The 18,880-nt window shown below is 47.6% G+C and overlaps 1 protein-coding gene and 1 long non-coding RNA gene across 12 annotated transcripts in view; one reads left to right on the top strand and one right to left on the bottom strand.

The window, feature by feature from the left end:
• LOC308347267 overlaps positions 1 to 2,182 on the bottom strand; it is a 77,857-nt gene extending 75,675 nt beyond the window's left edge. Inside the window, exon 1 of the long non-coding RNA XR_013967238.1 lies at positions 2,141 to 2,182. This is a non-coding gene — a long non-coding RNA (uncharacterized lncRNA). The remainder of the gene's footprint in view (positions 1 to 2,140) is intronic.
• The window catches only part of SEPHS1 (selenophosphate synthetase 1), a 31,171-nt gene continuing 13,214 nt past the window's right edge, over positions 924 to 18,880 (top strand). For 3 of the 11 annotated variants that reach the window (XM_080810499.1, XM_080810508.1, XM_080810503.1), the window contains exons 1-6: positions 3,131 to 3,949; positions 4,153 to 4,422; positions 10,967 to 11,085; positions 13,673 to 13,780; positions 14,661 to 14,815; positions 18,042 to 18,132. In XM_080810499.1, coding sequence (XP_080666625.1) covers positions 4,230 to 4,422; positions 10,967 to 11,085; positions 13,673 to 13,780; positions 14,661 to 14,815; positions 18,042 to 18,132 — 666 coding nt within the window. In that variant the 5' untranslated portion in view covers positions 3,131 to 3,949; positions 4,153 to 4,229. Of the gene's footprint in view, positions 1,241 to 2,167; positions 3,950 to 4,152; positions 4,423 to 10,966; positions 11,086 to 13,672; positions 13,781 to 14,660; positions 14,816 to 18,041; positions 18,133 to 18,880 lie in introns of those variants that run through there. The other 8 variants (XM_080810505.1, XM_080810500.1, XM_080810507.1 and 5 more) reach the window with 7 other exon arrangements.

Raw genomic sequence — 18,880 nt, 5'->3', positions numbered from 1 at the left:
CGGAGGAATCGTTCAGCAGAAATTTTAAGATTGAAGAGGGCATCTGCATAGCCTGCGAACCTGGTGCACAACGAAAAGCACCTTTCGGTGACCGGAAACATTCCTGCCCCCAAATCCATTTAGAAAATGCTGAACCACCCTAGAAAAGTTTGGTCGGCATTCCTGCACACTGCTTGGTTTTGAGGGCAGCCCTGAAAGACGCAGTTTTGGGAAAGCGTTTTGTTTTATTGGAATCAGCAACGCATTAGAGAGTGGAAACCCTGAAGAAAGCCTTCTGTCATGCGGAAGCTGTTCTATCAGTGTTAATTCAGACACAGAGTTATTAGGCTGCCATGTTTACTTGGACATGTTAAGAGCAAACAATGTAACCGAGGAACCCTGAGCTCGGACTCCCTACCAAGCACGCTGAACATTCAAGAAACTTTGCGGGACGTCTGCATATCCACTAAGGCTCACGTTGGCTCCCGAGCCAGGCTAAACAATAGAAAGGAGAGACGACAGAGGTCATCATTAATCAAACGCGCCGTTTATGTAAAAAAAAAAAAAAAAAAAAATCTTTCCCGTGGCAGAGGCGGCTTCCCCTCTGCTCCCACTCTTTTTCAAACTGTTTTCCACGGTCATTGTCTCCCAGCCCGAAACGACGGCGGCGCTCGGGGAGCAGGTACAGCGTCCCGCAGGGTGTAGCGCGATGGAGCCTGGCCAGGTTTTGGAAAACATTCCCGGCCCTTCCGGCGGGTCGAGGAAAAGTAGGTGGTGGCCCGGGCGCCAAAGGCTGCTGCCAATGCAACTCGCAACTTTTGAAATCAATCCTTTTTGCATCATGCAACGGATGCCACCGCTCCTCGGGTTTGCAACCCCCCACCCCTCCCCCGAGACCAATCATTGCCGCGCTCGGGCCTGCACATCGCCCCCGCCCCCTTCCCGGGCCGCACGCAGCCACCGAGCCGCTCCGGCCGCGGCCCGCCGCCTCTTAAAGGGCGGTAGCCGGCCCTTAAAGGCCCCTCGCGCGCGGCGCACGGCGGAGCGCGGCGGCCCGGTTCCCGGCAGGGGCCCGCCGAGCCAGGCCTAGCCCCCGCGGCGCGCCCAGGCGCGGCCCGGGCCCTCCCGCCCTCCGCGCCGCCGCCGCCGGGAGCGGCATTTTTATTCAGGCGACGCTTAAGGGAGCCCGGCCGCGCCCGGTGCATTGTGGGAGCGCCGGAGTCCCGTTTTCGGGAGGAGGAGGAGGGCGCAAAGCGAACCGGTAAGCGCCTGGCTTGGGGAGGGGGGGGCGCGACGCCAGGCTTAAAGGGGAATATTCGTCCGCAGGCCCATGGCGGCCGTGCAGATCCCCCTCCGGGCCGCCCGGGCCCGCCGGGAGCCGTGCACGGCCGGCGCTCTCCAGCGCTGCCTGGAGAGGGGCAGAGCCAGGGCTTGGTGGGGCCGCTTTAAAAAAGAAGCACCGCCCGCGCCGCCGCCGCCGCCGCCGCCGCGCGGAGCCGGGGAAGGAGGGAGGGAGGAAAGGGCGGGGGAGGAGTGGAGGGGGAGGGCGGCGGCGGCAACGCAGGGGTTAATTTTTTCGCCCGCCGACATTTTTGCGCGGCGGCGGCGGCGGCCCGCGCTCGCGGCGGGAGAACCCAGCCCGGTCCCCGGGCGCGGCGCGCGGCCCCTCCGGGGCCCTCCCCGCCCCCACGCGCGCGCCCTCCGGCCTGCGGGCGCCGCCTGACCCTTGGCGCCCGGGCCAGGCCGGCCTAGCGGGCCGGGGTCCCACCGCGCTCGCGCCCGCCCCTCCGCGGCCGGTTAGCCTTGCGCGCCTCGCGCCCTCGCTGCGGTTGCCGCCGCCGTCGCCGGGAGAGCTGGCGGGCATGGCCCAGCCAGCGGTGCCGCGCTGCCTCCGCCCGGCCGCGGCCAGCCCGCCGCGCCGCGCCGCACAAAGAGCGGAGGCCCGGTCTGCCTTTAAAGGCGGCAGCCTGGGACTTAAGGTGTCCCCGCGTGTCGGCCTCCGCGCTCCGGCTGCGTCCTGGACGCGTGCTGCATGGAGAGCGCCCGGTCTCCGCGCGCCGGGCCCGGAGTCCACCTCTTTGTTTATTTCCTGGGCTAAGGGGCTTGGGGGTTGGGAGGTAGGTACGGGGCTGTGGCTGCACGCTCTCCCATCCCTGCTTACCGTGCTGCCCGAGCTGTGCGGCCCGCTTGGCGCCCTCGGTTTAAAAAAAAAAAAAAAAATTAAAGGTGGCCGAGAAGGAAAGGGTTAACCGTTGTCTTTAAATATTCATATCATTGTTTTAAAGGTGTAAACAGGCGGTTTCTGGGTCGGAGTGGACTGCTTCATACTACGCACATTTACTCCCCCCCATTAATTACGATTTCCCCAAGCACCCCCCGCCCCCCATTTTCGCATACCCACCCTCCAAAAACTAAGTTTTCAAGGTTCGGATGTGAGTGTGGATGTGTGTCCCTCGTTCCATTTCGAATTTTAAGACGTCTGAGTGCTTTCTGGACTTAAGATGTTTTAAACTTTTTTTCTCTTAAAAATCTGGGAAAATAGAAATTACGTTTAAAAGGAAGTTAGTCGCTCAAATTCCCCGCCTCTTTCGGGGAAGGGGGGGTTGGTAGGGCTAGAGGTAGGAAAATAACTGGATGCCTCGTGAGTTGGATTTTTCCCCCCTCTGGTAGGAGTGAGGCGGTGTTAAGTGCGAGGCGTTTTGTGAGCAAAGCACTGTTGTTTTGTTCCAAACTCTTCCAAGTCAAAGTGCTATTGGACTTTTCCTAACTCTGAAATGGCTTCAGAATTCCCCTCTGGGTAATTTGCTTTGCTCTCCTGCCACCCTCCTTTTGCACAGGTGGTTTTCTTGGAGTCTTGGAAGGTTTATTCCTGCAGAGTTGTAGGTTTCAAACCGAAATGATTGCTCACCCCCAAACATGTTTTTGTAAGGACAGTTTGGATTACTGCCCATACTCGGGCTTTGTGAGACTTATTTTATTTAGTTATTGTGTGTGTGTGTGTGTGTGCGCGCGCGCGCGCGCACGCGCGAGCGCCAGAGAGATTTTAAATGAGTGATGTGCTTCCCAGGAGATCAGAAACTCTATAAATGGGAATTATGTTCTTAATCATAAATTTTATAGGGGAAACTGACTCTAAAACTTGGGTGTTTGTAATCTTATGCCCAATAAAATATCAATCTGGAGGTTTGTAAAACCTGGGAGCACTTGTAAGATTCTGGTTTAACCTCAGAGACTTCAGATTTAGAAGGGTTTGCCCTAGAAACTTTTCACTGGTACCTAGTACTATAAATGCCAGTGATTTAGTTTAATTTCTCATTTTCGTTCTGCAGTGACACCGTAATGAGCAGGAGCAAGCGTATTTATTTTGTCAATGATGTATGTGTACTGGTTGGTTGGGCGGGATGTTTGCTTTCTAGGAAAGTGCTCTGCATTAAAGTATTAGAGAACTTTCCACTGCTCTCTTGGAGAAAATTAATCTTGCTGTGTTAAACAGCCATTCCACTTTTCAAGTTGTGTTCCTTAGTGAGGCTTCCTTAGTTTTGGATCATCTCGTACTTTTGGCTGAGAGTGAAAACATGCTTTTCTAAAATTGAATTGAGCATCATAAAGAATTTCATCAAATGCGTTTCCATCAGCATCCTTTTCCTGCAGGGTGTCTGTCTATGGGCATTTTATTTTTCTGTGGAGGATAACAGAAGATATTAAAAGGTTTTCCAGAAAAGTGCCGTTAGCCAGGCCTTGTAATTTCTAAACCATAGTGCTCCTAGGTTGACAGATGCAGTGACTAGAAGTTTTCTCATGATGCTGGCCGCCAGAGGAACCTTGGGGACTTACGGCTCAAGATGGCCTTGTGTCATGTGTCAGCTGGCACACACTGCCTTCTTCAGGGGAGGTGTCCTCGCTGCCCCTCAGAGCCACAGTTACAGCAACACAGACGTCAGGTCTTCTCCCATAGAAGATGTCTGTGATGGTACAGTCACTTTTTAAAATGATTTGTTCTGGCTTATGCATCACTGTCATGAACTGTTGGGGCCTCTGATCGCCCTGTGCCTGTGGTCTGGATGACTGCAGCTCTTTTCACACTTCCTTGTCACTGTCCTGTATTCACTTGATTCTTAGCAAGTACTGGTGAGAATTCTTTTAATGGTGTCTTTATTTTTTGGCGCGACCCAGGTGGATCTCTGAAGAAACCTGCCAGCTAGGAGAGGGAGGGGAGGAGCCCAGTTGTGAGGTGTGTGCGCCCCAGAACCATGTCTACGCGGGAGTCCTTTAACCCGGAAAGTTATGAATTGGACAAGAGCTTCCGGCTAACCAGATTCACTGAACTGAAGGGCACCGGCTGCAAAGTGCCCCAAGATGTCCTGCAGAAATTGCTGGAATCCTTACAAGAGAACCACTTCCAAGAAGATGAGCAATTTCTGGGAGCAGTTATGCCAAGGCTTGGTATGTGAACCATTATCTCTTTTACGCTTCCCAAAAGGAGAGCATCTTGGCTGCAACTGTAGTCAATGAGTCGAAAGCCAAATTTCTTTTGTCCCGTGGTGCCTTGTTCAACAAGTTTAATTTCTATAAGGATTCAAAGAGCAAAGCAACGATAACTGTTCTATTATTTGTAACTTATTTGGAGGAAGTATTGAAAAGCATCAAGAAATGTACTCTAGCCATTTTTAAACCATTTAGTGTGCAGTTGAGACAGTTCTACTACAGTAAGAGTATTTTTTACTAAATGGAATTTTTGTAGTTAGCTGAGGATTAAGCAGAAACTCCTTTATACCCCTGTCCTAAAATTTTCCTTAAAACTCTTGCATTCTCTCCTTTGCCTTAGGAAAGGTAGTGCATATGTGTCATTGTGCGGTGCTTGGAGGGCGGTGACTGGGCTGGGGTGGACTCTGGTATTCCTCTGTGCTGTGCGCTGTTTGATGAGCTCCGATAGGGAGGAGGGAGAAGACGAGACCAAGTCTGTGCCTGACCCTAGGACGTCATCTGGCATGGAGAGTGTGGTGTTTTGTTTTGTTTTTTTTTCTTGACTAAATTTCTGATGTTTTAGTGCTTTGCCTCTTCCCAAACAGAGAGTTTAGAAGGAAATTCTAGGCTCTTGGGATATTTGTTAAGCTTTTATTGTCTGGTGTGTTAAGGACGTGGCATAAGCCCATGATCACTTGGCCTTTGGAGTGTCAGGCGTGTACTCTAGAAGTTTGAATGTTTGGTGATCGTGGTGTGTGACCCGATCAGCTTTCTTACGTAAGGTCTTCATTCTGTTCATTTTCACCCATTGTTTTATTGTGCAGTTCTGGCGTACAGCATTCTGTCTCACAACCCAGGATGCTCCTTTCTTCCCTGATATGTAAAGCAGATACAAAAGCAGAGCTGCTTTGGTTGGAGGAGGGGAAGCTTCACACCCCACGCTCTAGGGGCTGCAGGGCTGGCTCCCACGAGCTCAGTTAGAAAACCAGCCCCGTCTAGCTGATGCCTAAGCATGGAGAAATACCACGTGAATGAGTTGGATTAGATGTTGGCTTACTTGTCAAAAAATAAGAATGTACTGAGAACGCTGTCAGATAACTCTGTCAAGAGAAATAAGCTGCCAAATGGGCAAAACCAAATGCAATAGAAGCCTTATGGATACAGTAGGAATTCCTCTTGATGACTTCCCCGGTTGACCTGATGAGCATGCCATGGACTGTTAAGCACTTCGAAAATGGGTCAGGTCATTTGCTCCTTGCCTCAGCCCCATGACGCTCAGGAAGGCCAGGTAACCCATTCCATGTCACTTGGCGAGCGAGGGTGGGGACCTGGAATCCATGTTTTCTGATTCCTCTGCTCACCATACTGTTTTGTCACCCAGTTTCTGTAAGTCCAGCATGTTTGCAATGAGAAGAGAGGCTGCAGGCTACAACCTAACTCTGGCACAGGGGACAGATGGGAACAGCAAGAGGAGAGGCAGAGAAAAGCTGTTAGAAGAACACTAGCACGAAGGAGTCTAGTCTCCTAGAGCTTTTGAGAAGCATTTGGAGGCCATGACCTTTTCCCAGAAAAATGCACACTCACAAAATTGAGCATTCATGGCATTCTCCAGGGGTAGAAGGACCCCAGGTTACCAGCAGATGGGTGCTGAAGGAAGTGTAGTATTAAAACCTCGTCCAGAAGTGGTAACTTCTAGAGAGCCGAAGCTTTGCTTTGAAATCAGATCTAGATTCTTGTCCGGACACAGTCACTACCGAGTCACTAATGTTAATCTGAGTGACAGTGTCCCGATCTTTAGAATGAGCTAACCATACTTACTGTTTCTAAGTGTTGGAAGTACAAGAAATTATGTGTGTGTGTATGTACCATGTGTACCTTTACCCAGACAGACATATAATCTATGTACACAGCAGTCAGTGTGTTTATCTGTTTTTAAACTATTTCTCTAAACGAATGTCAGATTTCCTGGATCCTAAGATGGTGACAGTTGTTAAATGTATATGTGTTGATTTAGATGTTTTCTCACTAAAGAAATGTTAAAGTCAGTGTTTCTTGCCTGGGACTTAAGAGCTGTCAAGTACTGATCACTGCCGGCAGTGGTGCTAGTATGGTTTTGGGGGTTCTTTTTCTTTTTTTGTTTTTTTTTAAAGATTTTATTTATTTATTTGACAGAGATCACAAGTAGGTGGAGAGACAGGCAGAGAGAGAGGGGGAAGTAGGCTCCCTGCTGAACAGAGAGCCCGATGCGGGGCTTGATCCCAGGACCCTGAGACCATGACCCGAGCCGAAGGCAGAGGCTTTAACCCACTGAGCCACCCAGGCGCCCCGTAGGGTTCTTCTTGATGGATGGTTTCAGTCTTGCTGAAAACCCAAAATTCCTCTCCCCACCTGTGGTATTTGCATCTGTTACCACCTGCCCTTTCCCTGGACTGTCCCTCCCTTTCAACTTCATCCTGGTTTTTTAAGGCCAAGGGCTCATCTCAGATGCCCTCTCGCCCCCAGTCACTGTGGACGTGTGATGTATGAAAGAAACGCCATGTGGGCCACATGTAATTTCACATTTCCTAGAGCATTGGGTGAAATTAATTCTAACGTATTTTACTTAACCGTATATGTGAAAAACGTCATTTAAACACATAATTGAGGGGTGCCTAGGTGGCTCAGTTGTTAAGCGTCTACCTTCGGCTCAGGTCACGATCCCAGGGTCCTGGGATCCAGCCCCTCATTGGACTTCCTGCTTGGCGGGGGGTCTGCTTCTCTCTCTCCCACTCCCTATTCTTGTGTTCTTGCTCTCGCTCACTCTCTGTCAAATAAATAAATAAAATCTGTAAAAAAAAAAAATAAACGCACAATTGATATAAAATATTATTAATGAAATGTTGGGTTTTTTGGTAAACATGCTTGAGAGTCATCAGTTAAAATGCTGTGATGATACATACAAATAAAAATTAAATCCTTCACAAATCAAATTTATTTAATTCAAATTTGGATTAACCAGATTAGAAACATTTTACTTTTTTTTTTTAAGATTTTATTTATTTAGTTGAGAGAGAGACTGAGCGCGAACAGGGGGGAGGGGCCAAGAAAGAGGAGGAAGCAGACTCCCTGCTAAGCAGGGAGCTGGATGAGGGGCTCGATCCCAGGACCCCGGGATCATGACCTGAGCCAGAGGCAAACACTTAACCCACTGAGCCACCCAGGCGCCCCGCAGGGTTCTTCTTGATGGATGGTTTCAGTCTTGCTGAAAACCCAAAATTCCTCTCCCCACCTGTGGTATTTGCATCTGTTACCACCTGCCCTTTCCCTGGACTGTCCCTCCCTTTCAACTTCATCCTGGTTTTTTAAGGCCAAGGGCTCATCTCAGATGCCCTCTCGCCCCCAGTAACTGTGGACGTGTGATGTATGAAAGAAACGCCATGTGGGCCACATGTAATTTCACATTTCCTAGAGCATTGGGTGAAATTAATTCTAACGTATTTTACTTAACTGTATATGTGAAAAACGTCATTTAAACACATAATTGAGGGGTGCCTAGGTGGCTCAGTTGTTAAGCGTCTACCTTCGGCTCAGGTCACGATCCCAGGGTCCTGGGATCCAGCCCCTCATTGGACTCCCTGCTTGCCGGGGAGTCTCCTTCTCTCTCTCCCACTCCCTATTCTTGTGTTCTTGCTCTCGCTCGCTCTCTGTCAAATAAATAAATAAAATCTGTAAAAAAAAAATAAACGCACAATTGATATAAAATATTATTAATGAAATGTTGGGTTTTTTGGTAAACATGCTTGAGAGTCATCAGTTAAAATGCTGTGATGATACATACAAATAAAAATTAAATCCTTCACAAATCAAATTTATTTAATTCAAATTTGGATTAACCAGTTTAGAAACATTTTACTTTTTTTTTTAAGATTTTATTTATTTAGTTGAGAGACTGAGTGCGAACAGGGGGGAGGGGCTGAGAAAGAGGAGGAAGCAGACTCCCCGCTGAGCAGGGAGCTGGATGAGGGGCTCGATCCCAGGACCCCGGGATCATGACCTGAGCCAGAGGCAAACACTTAACCCACTGAGTCACCCAGGCGGCCTGCTGAGAAACATTTAAAGCTAACATTCAGCAACTATGTCTAATCTTTTTCAGGAGTCCTGTAGTTTATACATGGAAACCCCAAAGAAAACTGTATTTCTCTCTTCCCTAAAGCAAACACTAATATCCTCAGAATGACCTGTTGGGTCAATTAAGGGAAACTCAGTATGAGTAAAATTGTGATTCTTGCCCTCTTTCCATTTACTGTTCAAAAGCAGTCATCTGGTGAACGTTCTGGGAGGTGTACACGTACGTGTCATTTGGATGAATTATCACACGTGTCCCATCTAATGCACATGGACACTCATGACCGGGGCAGTGTGCTCCGTGGTCACACATCCGTGAGACTTGCCACCTGGATACCGCCTTGCCATCTTGTGTGCTGGAAATCAGCCCACCTTCACAGAGCGTGACTTTTTATTAAACTCAATTTTTATTTGTGCATTAATAATAATGGATCAAGGCCTGAGAATATGAGGTGCCCCTGTGACGCGGCCTCTCGTGGGTCCTTTGCCATGGCAGTGCAGAGATGGTCGTGCCGCGGCAGTTTTACTCCCTCTGAGAGGTGCTTGTGTGTTCGTTTCAACGGGAAGATACGATTCATTCTTTTTCCATTTGGAATTCTGAATTAAGAGGGTGCCATCCACTGGCTTCCTTTGGTATTTTTTTTTTTATTTTTTAATTTTTTTATTTTAATAAACATATAATGTATTTTTATCCCCAGGGGTACAGGTCTGTGAATCGTCTGGTTTACACATTTCACAGCACTCATCATAGCACATACCCTCCCCAATGTCCATTTCCCCACCACCCTCTCCCATCCCCCTTCCCCCCTGCAACCCTCAGTCTGTTTCTTGAGATTGAGTCTTTTATGGTTTGTCTCCCTCCCAATCCCATCTTTTCATTTTTTCTTTTCCTACCTCCCCCCAAACCCCCCCACCTTGCATCTCCACTTCCTCATATCAAAGAGATCATATGATAGTTATATTTCTCCGATTGACTTATTTCGCTAAGCATGATACCCTCTAGTTCCATCCACGTCGTCGCAAATGGCAAGATTTCATGTCTTTTGATGGCTGCATAGTATTCCATTGTGTATATATACCACATCTTCTTTATCCATTCATCTGTTGATGGACATCTAGGCGCTTTCCACAGTTTGGCTATTGTGGACATTGCTGCTATAAACATTCGGGTGCACGTGCCCCTTCGGAGCACCACGTTTGTATCTTTAGGATATATACCCAGGAGTGAGCTACCCTTCCTTTGGTATTTTAACCAGATTTTTTTCTCCACTTTCGGCGTCATGCTGCCAAGTTGACATCCTCCTAAGGGGGCAGGATGGTGTCCTTTTGAGAGGGGAGGGAAAGCACTCTGTATTCGGCTTACTTGGTGGTAAGGCCAGTCTGAATTTGAAAATGTCCCCCTTACAGGTGATTTCCAAAGCAATGTTCCCTATTGTGTCTTAGTTTTGACTATTTCTAAACCGATTTTAGTAAAAGGGAATTATTTCTAATTAGATCATCCACTGTCCGTATTGTCTTTCTAAATGTTTAGGAACAATTTTTAATAAATTGAAGTATTTCCTGCAGGCTTGTTTAGCAAAATATTTTTCCCTATTTATAGCATTAGTAAAGGTGACATTTACAAGTTTTCCACAAGAGAAATAACATGGGATTTCAAAGTTTCCTCTTAAAAAACACTTTTGGGAACCTACATACCAGATCCCATAAGTACCAGTGTCTGTCCCAGCTTGATTGGAAACAATGAATACCTGTTCTGACTTTGCCCTTCTCCCTTTCCTTCCTCTCTCTCTCTCTCCCTCTCTTGCTCTCACTTAAGCTTATTTATTTATTTTTAAGTAATGTCTACACCCAACATGGGGCTTGAACTCACGACCCTGAGATCAAGAGTCACATGACTGAGCTGGCAAGGTGCCCTCCCCACCTTTGTCATTTTCATTTTTGACTAAAATGGAGAAGTAATAATAACATTTCTAATATATATGAAAGACTTTACACATTTTCCATTGGGAAAAATAGAATAATGCCTAAGGATCTGCCCAAAAAGTAATGTAGTTAAGACAACCCAAGTTCCACTGATGCTTTCTCGTCTTTAAAGAAATTCTCTGTGGTGCCAGCCCAGATGATGCAGTGATACAAAGGAAAAATTTCCATTGGAGGCACCATTAAAGTCTAAAAATTGTACCGTATTGAAGTTGAGTCTTATGACTAACAAATCATATTCTCACTTTCCATCTTAAGCTAGTTATGTTTCACGTTTATTTCAGTTCCGGTCTCAATGGGAAACACATTGCCTTATTGGCAGGGCGCAGGGCTCTGTAAGCGTCGTGCGTGAAACTGCTCCAGGTCCCAGGACTGATGGTATAAAATGAAATGGCTTTTCCTTTTGGTTTCTGGATGCTGACAGCTTTCATTTTTGCAGGCATTGGAATGGATACTTGCGTCATTCCTTTGAGGCATGGTGGTCTCTCTTTGGTTCAAACCACGGATTACATCTATCCTATCGTCGATGACCCTTACATGATGGTGAGTTTGGCCCGGGTATGTGTTTGCATCTGGAACTGCTTGTTGGTTGGGTTTGGGGCTGGGCCTGGAGCCTTTGCTTTCCATACACGTGTGCCAGCTGTTATCATCCTGCCGCCCCCCTGCCTTCCGCACTCGCAGCCGTCGGGTTTGCCCTGCTCACGCTCGGTACCTGGCAGAAGGCAGTGGAAGCAGGTGCGGGGAGCTGCTGTGCCACGCTTGGACCTGCGTGTGTGTCTGTGTGTGAACACATGTTGCAGCCTCAGCATGTCTGCTGATGGACGTGTTTAGCGTTTTCTTCTTTCTTCCTCTCTCTGACATTTGTAAATTCCACACTCCTGTGTTTCAGGCTTCATCACACTCAGTAGCAGGACTGGTGTTTCCTTCCAGAAACAAACAGCTTAGCATCTCACCACAGTTAAGCTATTGGACATTGATTCTGACTCTGGTCACTACGCATCTCAGGGTGTCATGGGTCACTGTGTAGAATGCATATCTGAACTGTGGCGTTAAGTTCCTGGCTACTGACAGTGGCCTGCCTAGATCTAGTTCCAGATGGCTCAGTGCCTGGCTACGCCAGCAACCCCCTGGTCTGCCTGACTTTAACCCCCTACCCTCCTGGACGAGGAGCCAATGAAGAGATGGGGAGCATCGTGCTGTTAAGAAATGGTCCTCCCTGGGGTGCCTGGGTGGCTCAGTGGGTTAAAGCCTCTGCCTTCAGCTCAGGTAATGATCCCAGGGTCCTGGGATCGAGCCCTACGTCAGGCTCTCCGCTCAGCAGGGAGCCTGTTTCCTCCTCTCTCTCTGACTTTTCTCTGCCTACTTGTGATCTCTGTATGTCAAATAAATAAATAAAATCTTAAAAAAAAAAAAAAAAAGAAGGAAAAGAAATGGTCCTCTCTGTGTGCCAGGGGCATTGGACTCAAGCCCACATGCATAGGGACTTGGACCCCGAGACAACTAAGTGCGGGAAAGAGGAAAGTCACTTCTCAGGTGCCAGTGACAAGCATACAGTTGACTAGAAACCTGTCCGGCCTCTGCATGACCCTCTGTTCTCTCCTCTGGAGCGGGACTCCTGAGAGACTGGTGCCCTACCTGACCAGGCAGTGGCGGCAGTTAGGACCACAATTCAGCCTTTAGCCAGCATCTCTCTCTCTCTCTCTCTCTTTTTAAGATTTTATTTATTTATTTGACAGAGAGAGAGGGAGAGAGCATAAGCAGGGGGAACACCAGAGGGAGAGGGAGTGGGCTCTCCGCTGAACAAGGAGCCCGATGTGGGACTCAATCCCAGGGCCCTGGGATCATGACCTGAACTGAAGACAGACACTTAACTGACTGAGACACCCAAGCACCACTAGCCAGCATCTCTTAAAAGCATCAGAGAGGGGACAACATGGCTGCAGCCTCAAGCAGCGGCTGGCACCTCCGAGTTGCCAAACCTCCATTGCCCCTGTCACTTCCGAGCTCACTGCCAATCTGCCAGGAAGTCATAAGAAAACCTCAACGAGCATTAAGCCAGCTGCTGAAATGACCATACTTGGGAATTTGATTATCCTTGTGTCAGAAGGACAATTTGTTATTTTCTCCTTCACTGTCTAGAAATGACAACTTGCATTTATTACTTATTTATTTAGGAGGCGGTGGGGAGGATAGAGGGAGGGAGAGAATCTCAGGCAGTCTCTACACCCACAGTGGGGCAGAGCCCGACATGGGGCTCAATCTCCCGACCCTCAGATCATGACCTGAGCTGAAATCAAGGCTCTGATGCTCAACAGACTGCACCATACAGGTGCCCCTACTTTTTTTTTAAAGATTTTATTTTTAAGTAATCTCTACACCCAACATGGGGCTCAAACTTACAACCCCGAAATCAGGAGTCATGTGCTGCACCCACTGAGCCAGCCAGGTGCCCCTGACAACTTATATTTAAAAACTCTGCAATAGAGATAAAAAAAAGTTTATTTTCAGATTTCTATTGAATTGAAGTTCCTTACTAAATAATATAGTTTATTGGAAATGCTTTTTATGTGCTTTAGAAAACTGACTTCAGGCCTAGATGTTTTTTTTTCTTTCCTGTTTTTTGATTTCTCAAGCAAGATGTTTTTCCTTTTTATCTTATACAGCCTTGAAGAGAAGCTACCGAAATGTCTCCCTCCCTGTGTTATAAAAACCATCTTCTCTATAACCAATAAAGTCAGCATATTTTTAGAGTCCATTCAGGATACGTGGCTGTTTCCAAGTTTGTTAGGACATTTGTTTTCCAACTTTTTCGTTTCCGAAGCTCTCCTCTCAGACCCATCGGCTCCCACTTTGCTCGCCCCAGCGTCTGCTCTCCACCCCCATTCCCGCATCTAAATAAATGGCAGGCTTCCCCCGATATTCAGAATGGGAAGGATCATGGAAATTATGTGTTCTGCACAAGAAAGAAGAGGTGGTCCCAGAATGTCTGAGAAAGTGAAAGAATGGCTTCGTGGTTGTGTGATAAAGGACACAGAAAGCGGGGACCCTGTCCCTGGAAAGTCCCCGAGTTGTCCTGGGAGGCGCTCTGTAGGCACACACGGAAAGTCCCCTAGTTGTCCTCTCTCACGCCTCCCCTCTCTTCCAGGGCAGGATAGCATGTGCCAATGTCCTCAGTGACCTCTACGCCATGGGGGTCACGGAATGTGACAATATGCTGATGCTGCTCGGAATCAGTAATAAAATGACCGACAGGGTAAGTGGTCTGCTGTCTTGCTGGCGTCACTGGACTGGTTAGTCCTTCGTCCCCCGTCTGTAATGGGAGGCGCCTAGCTGCACACCTGTCCTCTTCCATCGGGTTCCCCATTTATTTTTTGGCAGCTACTGGTGAATTAAAATAGAGACTCTGGCCTATTCTTGTTCTCATTTCCACCACCTGCTTCCCTTTCTCTCTTCCAGGTAGACTGAAGCCAAGACAGGCATGTTTGTTTGCTTTACTAAAGTTGATGTGGCCCAGGCCTACCCTTACAGACCCAGGGTGTGCCCCACGTAGGGCAGGCGCCTGTCTCCGCTGGCTGATGGGGTCCTGATCGGTGACATGGCGGGCTGCCCCGTGCAGTCACATGCTCGCACAGCAGTGTCCGAGGCCTTGCTGCCAGCCCTTGTCCTTTGACACAGGGATGATTTCCATGTAGATTTTAAAAGGTACCTGTTTTTGTGCCCCACATAGAGGTTTGCCATACCTCATAGAAATTAGAGCTGGTCATCGCTTCCACACATTTGGAGGAGGGCGTGTGGACGCATGCGAAGCTAGTCCTGGCATTCCTCAGGACCCCTGAAAGAGCTGGCTCTCAGATGTGGGCAGACCTGTGGAGCCATCAAATTCCAGTTTTTAATTCCGTGATGTCTGGGCTCTATTCACGTTGTAACCTAGAGCGCCTTCCAACTTCTGATAAAAAATGGCTACAGTGTAAGTGCTTCCCTGCTTCTTCCTCTGATCGCCCACCCTGGCTGTAAACCACAGGACCCCCTGTAGGATTTCATGATCCTTTTTTTATAACTGTAAGCGTAGATTCTCTTCTCTGGGTTTTGAACTGAAGTACGTGACTTTTAATTTGTGTTCTTTTAAACCCTAGGAAAGGGATAAAGTGATGCCCCTAATTATACAGGGTTTTAAAGACGCAGCAGAGGAGGCAGGAACGTCTGTGACTGGTGGCCAGACGGTATTAAACCCCTGGATCGTGCTGGGAGGAGTGGCCACAACTGTCTGTCAGCCCAACGAATTCATCATGTAAGCAGATTTTGTTTTCCCATCACCTGGCCTGGTTCTCCCTTTCTTTTTCTTTTTTTGTGAAGATTTATTGAAATACGAATTCACATCCGATCAGTAGTGTTTCACAGAGTTACATACCTGTCCCCAGCGAGGACTGTAGAATGTTTCGTCACCCCAGCTGGGAACCCATCCCCCTTTGCTGTCACTCCACGTTCTCTGACTCCCATTCTGCCTTCTTTCACTTCACGTGACACCAGCACGCTATTTTTAAGGGTCATCGTTTTGTGGCACGTAGCAGTACTTTATTCCTATTTTTTTTAATTTTGTATGGTTTTCTTAATTGAAGTACAATTCATATAACAAAATTTACATCACATAAAATTCAACTTTTTAAAGAATTTTATTTATTTGTTTGCTTGTTTATTTGTTAGAGAAAGTAGAGGTGGGCCAGAGCGGGAGGGAGGCGGGCAAGCAGGCTCGTTCAGAGCACAGAGCCTGACACGGGACCTGAGCCAAAACCAGAGTCAGATGCTTAACTGACTGCCAAGCACCCCACAAAATTCAGCTTTTTAAAATATATTCTTCACTGGTTTTTAGTATTAGCAAGGTTGTGTACCTATCACCACTGTCCAATTCCAGAACATTTCGATCACCCCAAAAAGAAACCCTGTGTCTATAAGCAGTCACTCCCAACTCCCTTCTCCCCCTGTGTTCTAGAAACCACTGATCTACTTTCTGCCTTGTGAAGTTGCCCATTTTCACCATTTCTGATAAGTGGAAAAATAGAATTCTAGGCCCTATCAGTATTTTGTGTCTGGCTTCTTTCAGTTAGAGTGACATTTCCAGACTCTGTGTCGTGGCGTGTGTCACTGCTTCGTGCCTTTTTATGGCTGGATGACACTCCATGGTATGATAGACCAGCGTGTGTTCACGTGTTCACAGTTGACGGACCTTTGGGTTGTTTCTACCTGTTACAGATGATGATGCTGTGAACCTCTGTGTGCCAGTTTTTGTGGATATACATTGCATTCCCCACGGTGATGTACCTGAGAATTACCGGCCGGGTCACGTGGTAACTGTGTAGCTTGAGCCACCGTCACACTGGTTTCTAACAGTGGGACCATTTTACATCCAAAACCGCAGCGTAGGAGAATGCCTGTGTCCACATCCTCACTAGTCCTCATGCCCTGGTCTGCGTGTTTAAGAATAGTCATCCTCACAGGCGTGAGGGCATCTGCATCCCTGTGTGAAACTGGCATTTCTCTAGTAGCTGATCGTATGATCTGTTCATGTGCTTTCTGGTCATTTCTAGATCTTTGAGGAAGAGTCTCTCTCTTTTTTTTTTTGAAGGATTCTCTCAACATAAGTTGTTAACTTTACATGTTTGATGTCTTATTAAGAAAAGAAAATGTCCTATTTTATGAAGAAAGTAGAAACTCCATTTGTTTACCTTTTTTCTTTTTTAAGATTTTATTCATGGGAGAGGGCGAGTGAGTACGAGCATAGCTGGGCGCCTGATGGGGGGCTGCCTGAGCCACCCGGGCACCCGTTCGCCTTTTTTCTGTGCATGAGTACTTAAGTACTAGCAGGCTCCATGTTCACATGACTCGGTGTTCAGAAGATAGAGATCTGCAGTGCCAGGGCCTCCCCTCCTCCTCATCACCGGTTTCCCTTACTGGGCGAGGGAGCTGCTTGTGCCGAGTTTGAGCCAATTTACTATTGACATTTAGATTATTCCGTTTATTTTGACTTTGCAAATGGTACTTCATTGTAACCTGATACGTACATCATTTTGCATGTGCGTGACTCTTAGTAAGAACTTCTTCAAAAAGAGGGGCTAAGTGAAATATACGTGCAGAGTGATCGTCATCGATCTCTCCAGACTGCCCTGTGTAGAGGCTCAGCCCGCAGTGAACAAAAGTGCCCCGGCCACCACCTCCCCACCAACACTGCGTGCAAACAGACCTCTTGTTCTGTTGGTAGCATAAACCTTATTCCTTCGTGATGCAAGTTGAGCATGTTTTTCATATATTCATGTCTTTTGCCCATTTTTTAATTGACGGGAGCTCCTTTTGGAGACATTTTCTGATAGCTTTCACATGACGGGTCTTGCATTTTACTTAAACCAGAGTTTTGTTTTCCTGTGTTAGGTGTTGCTGGTTCTCAAGCTTCCACACAGAGAGGACAGAAGATCCCAGGGTCCATCTGCCTCCCACATTTCAGCTTTTTGATAGAAAAAGAACTTAAGCCATTGCAAAAATGAGAGAGGAAAACATAACAAAATAAACTTCAGTGGGTTTTTTTGGTCGACAGTGCTATGTTTAGTTTGTCAGACAGGAAAGAGCCTGCCCACCTGGTTATATTTGCCTCCAGTAGTGCCCTTGAACTTGAAAAGCACCTTGCAGTTGTGGGTAGTCATGTTTGTGGCTGGCACATGACCTATGCCGTCTGAGAACCTACCAGCCTGAGGTGCGGCTGAGTCACACCTGAAAGACACTAATGTCTTAAGGCCTAGTTTTTGGAAGAGGGGTTTCTTAGATACCATTACCAGGTGAACATTTTTCAAAGCTAACAGTGGATAGAGAGATCGCAGGATGAGCTGGGGAGCTAGTGGTTGATTTTAAGTCTGTGCCCCTGGCTTGGTGACCCAACGTGGGTGAGTATCTGAGTCCTCTCCCGTCAGAGGACAGAGTGGCTGGGTGGTCAGCTTGAACTGACATAAGGAAGACCCGCAGTGAGGACGCAGTGTGACAGGGGTTTCGGTCTTTGTGTATTTAGGGTTGGCCTGTCTGTCTGGATGCCAACTAGGGAATTTAGTGTTGGTCAGTTTGAATTTGAGAACTTTGCGGAAATCACCAGAACATTAGACTGACAGGTTGGAGCCCCATCCCACTGCGTCTCTACCTCATAAGTGATAGTGAGAAACGGGCTTGGGGTCAGAATTCTTGTTGCCCCAGAACCATGGTGGGTCCCTACTAAGAACTACACACGAATGTGGCCCGATGAGACCTTTGCCTTTGAAGGCTGTGGTCTGCTTCTTTGTCCAGTCCTTGGCGGTGTGGGCAATCCTGTAGGTAATTTGCAGACTCTTCAGTCCTTTCAGTGTTTCTGTTCCAGCAACAGGCCTCAGTGGCAAGTCTCAAGGAAGGTTCTACTGCCGTTTTACCAGCCTTTTCTTCCTCCTGTTCTATTGCTAGTGAGTTACCTCTTTGATTACACTGAACTGCCTTGTTCTTTTCTTCAGGCCAGATAACGCGGTGCCGGGGGACGTGCTAGTGCTGACGAAGCCCCTGGGGACGCAGGTGGCCGTGGCCGTGCACCAGTGGCTGGACATTGTGAGTGGAGCGCCGCTGCCGTGGGGGTGGGGTGGACAGCACATTGACGGGTGTGGAGAGCAGGGTGTTCACTCTGCTCATCAGGTCGGGCGAGTGTCTCCTTGGTCTGCTTGTGCCGGAGTACGCTTTCTCAAGACATGTCTGCTCCGGAGCGAGCGCTGCCCCTTCGATGCATTCGCATGTTTCAGATCTAGATCGTCCCCGTGTCTTCACTCTGGCTTCCAGAAATGAGCTCCTTCAGTTCCACCACCAGAGTGTAGAGTATCAGCCATGTCCTTCACAGATTCTAGGGGCTGTCTTTTATTAAATCAGAGTTCCACATATTGAGAGCTTTATCTTCCGTGTCTTAAGCATCACTAAAAGAAATCATGGGAGAATATATGGAAAGTGTAGTGTTTGGGGGTATAAATACAGGCAGCATTGTTGACAATTTAATTTTATTCATGAGGTGTTTGGTTGTGTTGTCTTTTTAAACTGATTAGTAACCCAAACATTTTGATAAATAATTATCTTGTAGAGAAAGCCTCTAGACTATGAAGATACTTATCCTGAGTCACTTTTCTGTTGAGCTATGATCACACTTCATTTAGGGATCTTCTCCTTGCCATAACAATTCAAAAATTAATACAGTTGTGGCATATTCTCACATATCTTGGTGCTTTTAATTTCTGCCGCTGTCATCTGAACTACCATTCCTGAGAAAGAATAATAATTTTATGTGATTGATCAAGCAGATACATCTTCCTTG

This window comes from Martes martes (genome assembly GCF_963455335.1).
Source record: "Martes martes genome assembly, chromosome: 8".
Classification (NCBI taxonomy): Eukaryota; Metazoa; Chordata; class Mammalia; order Carnivora; family Mustelidae; genus Martes; species Martes martes.
The sequence above is the reverse complement of the archived record's forward strand: the minus strand, read 5'-3'. Positions and strand labels throughout refer to the sequence as shown.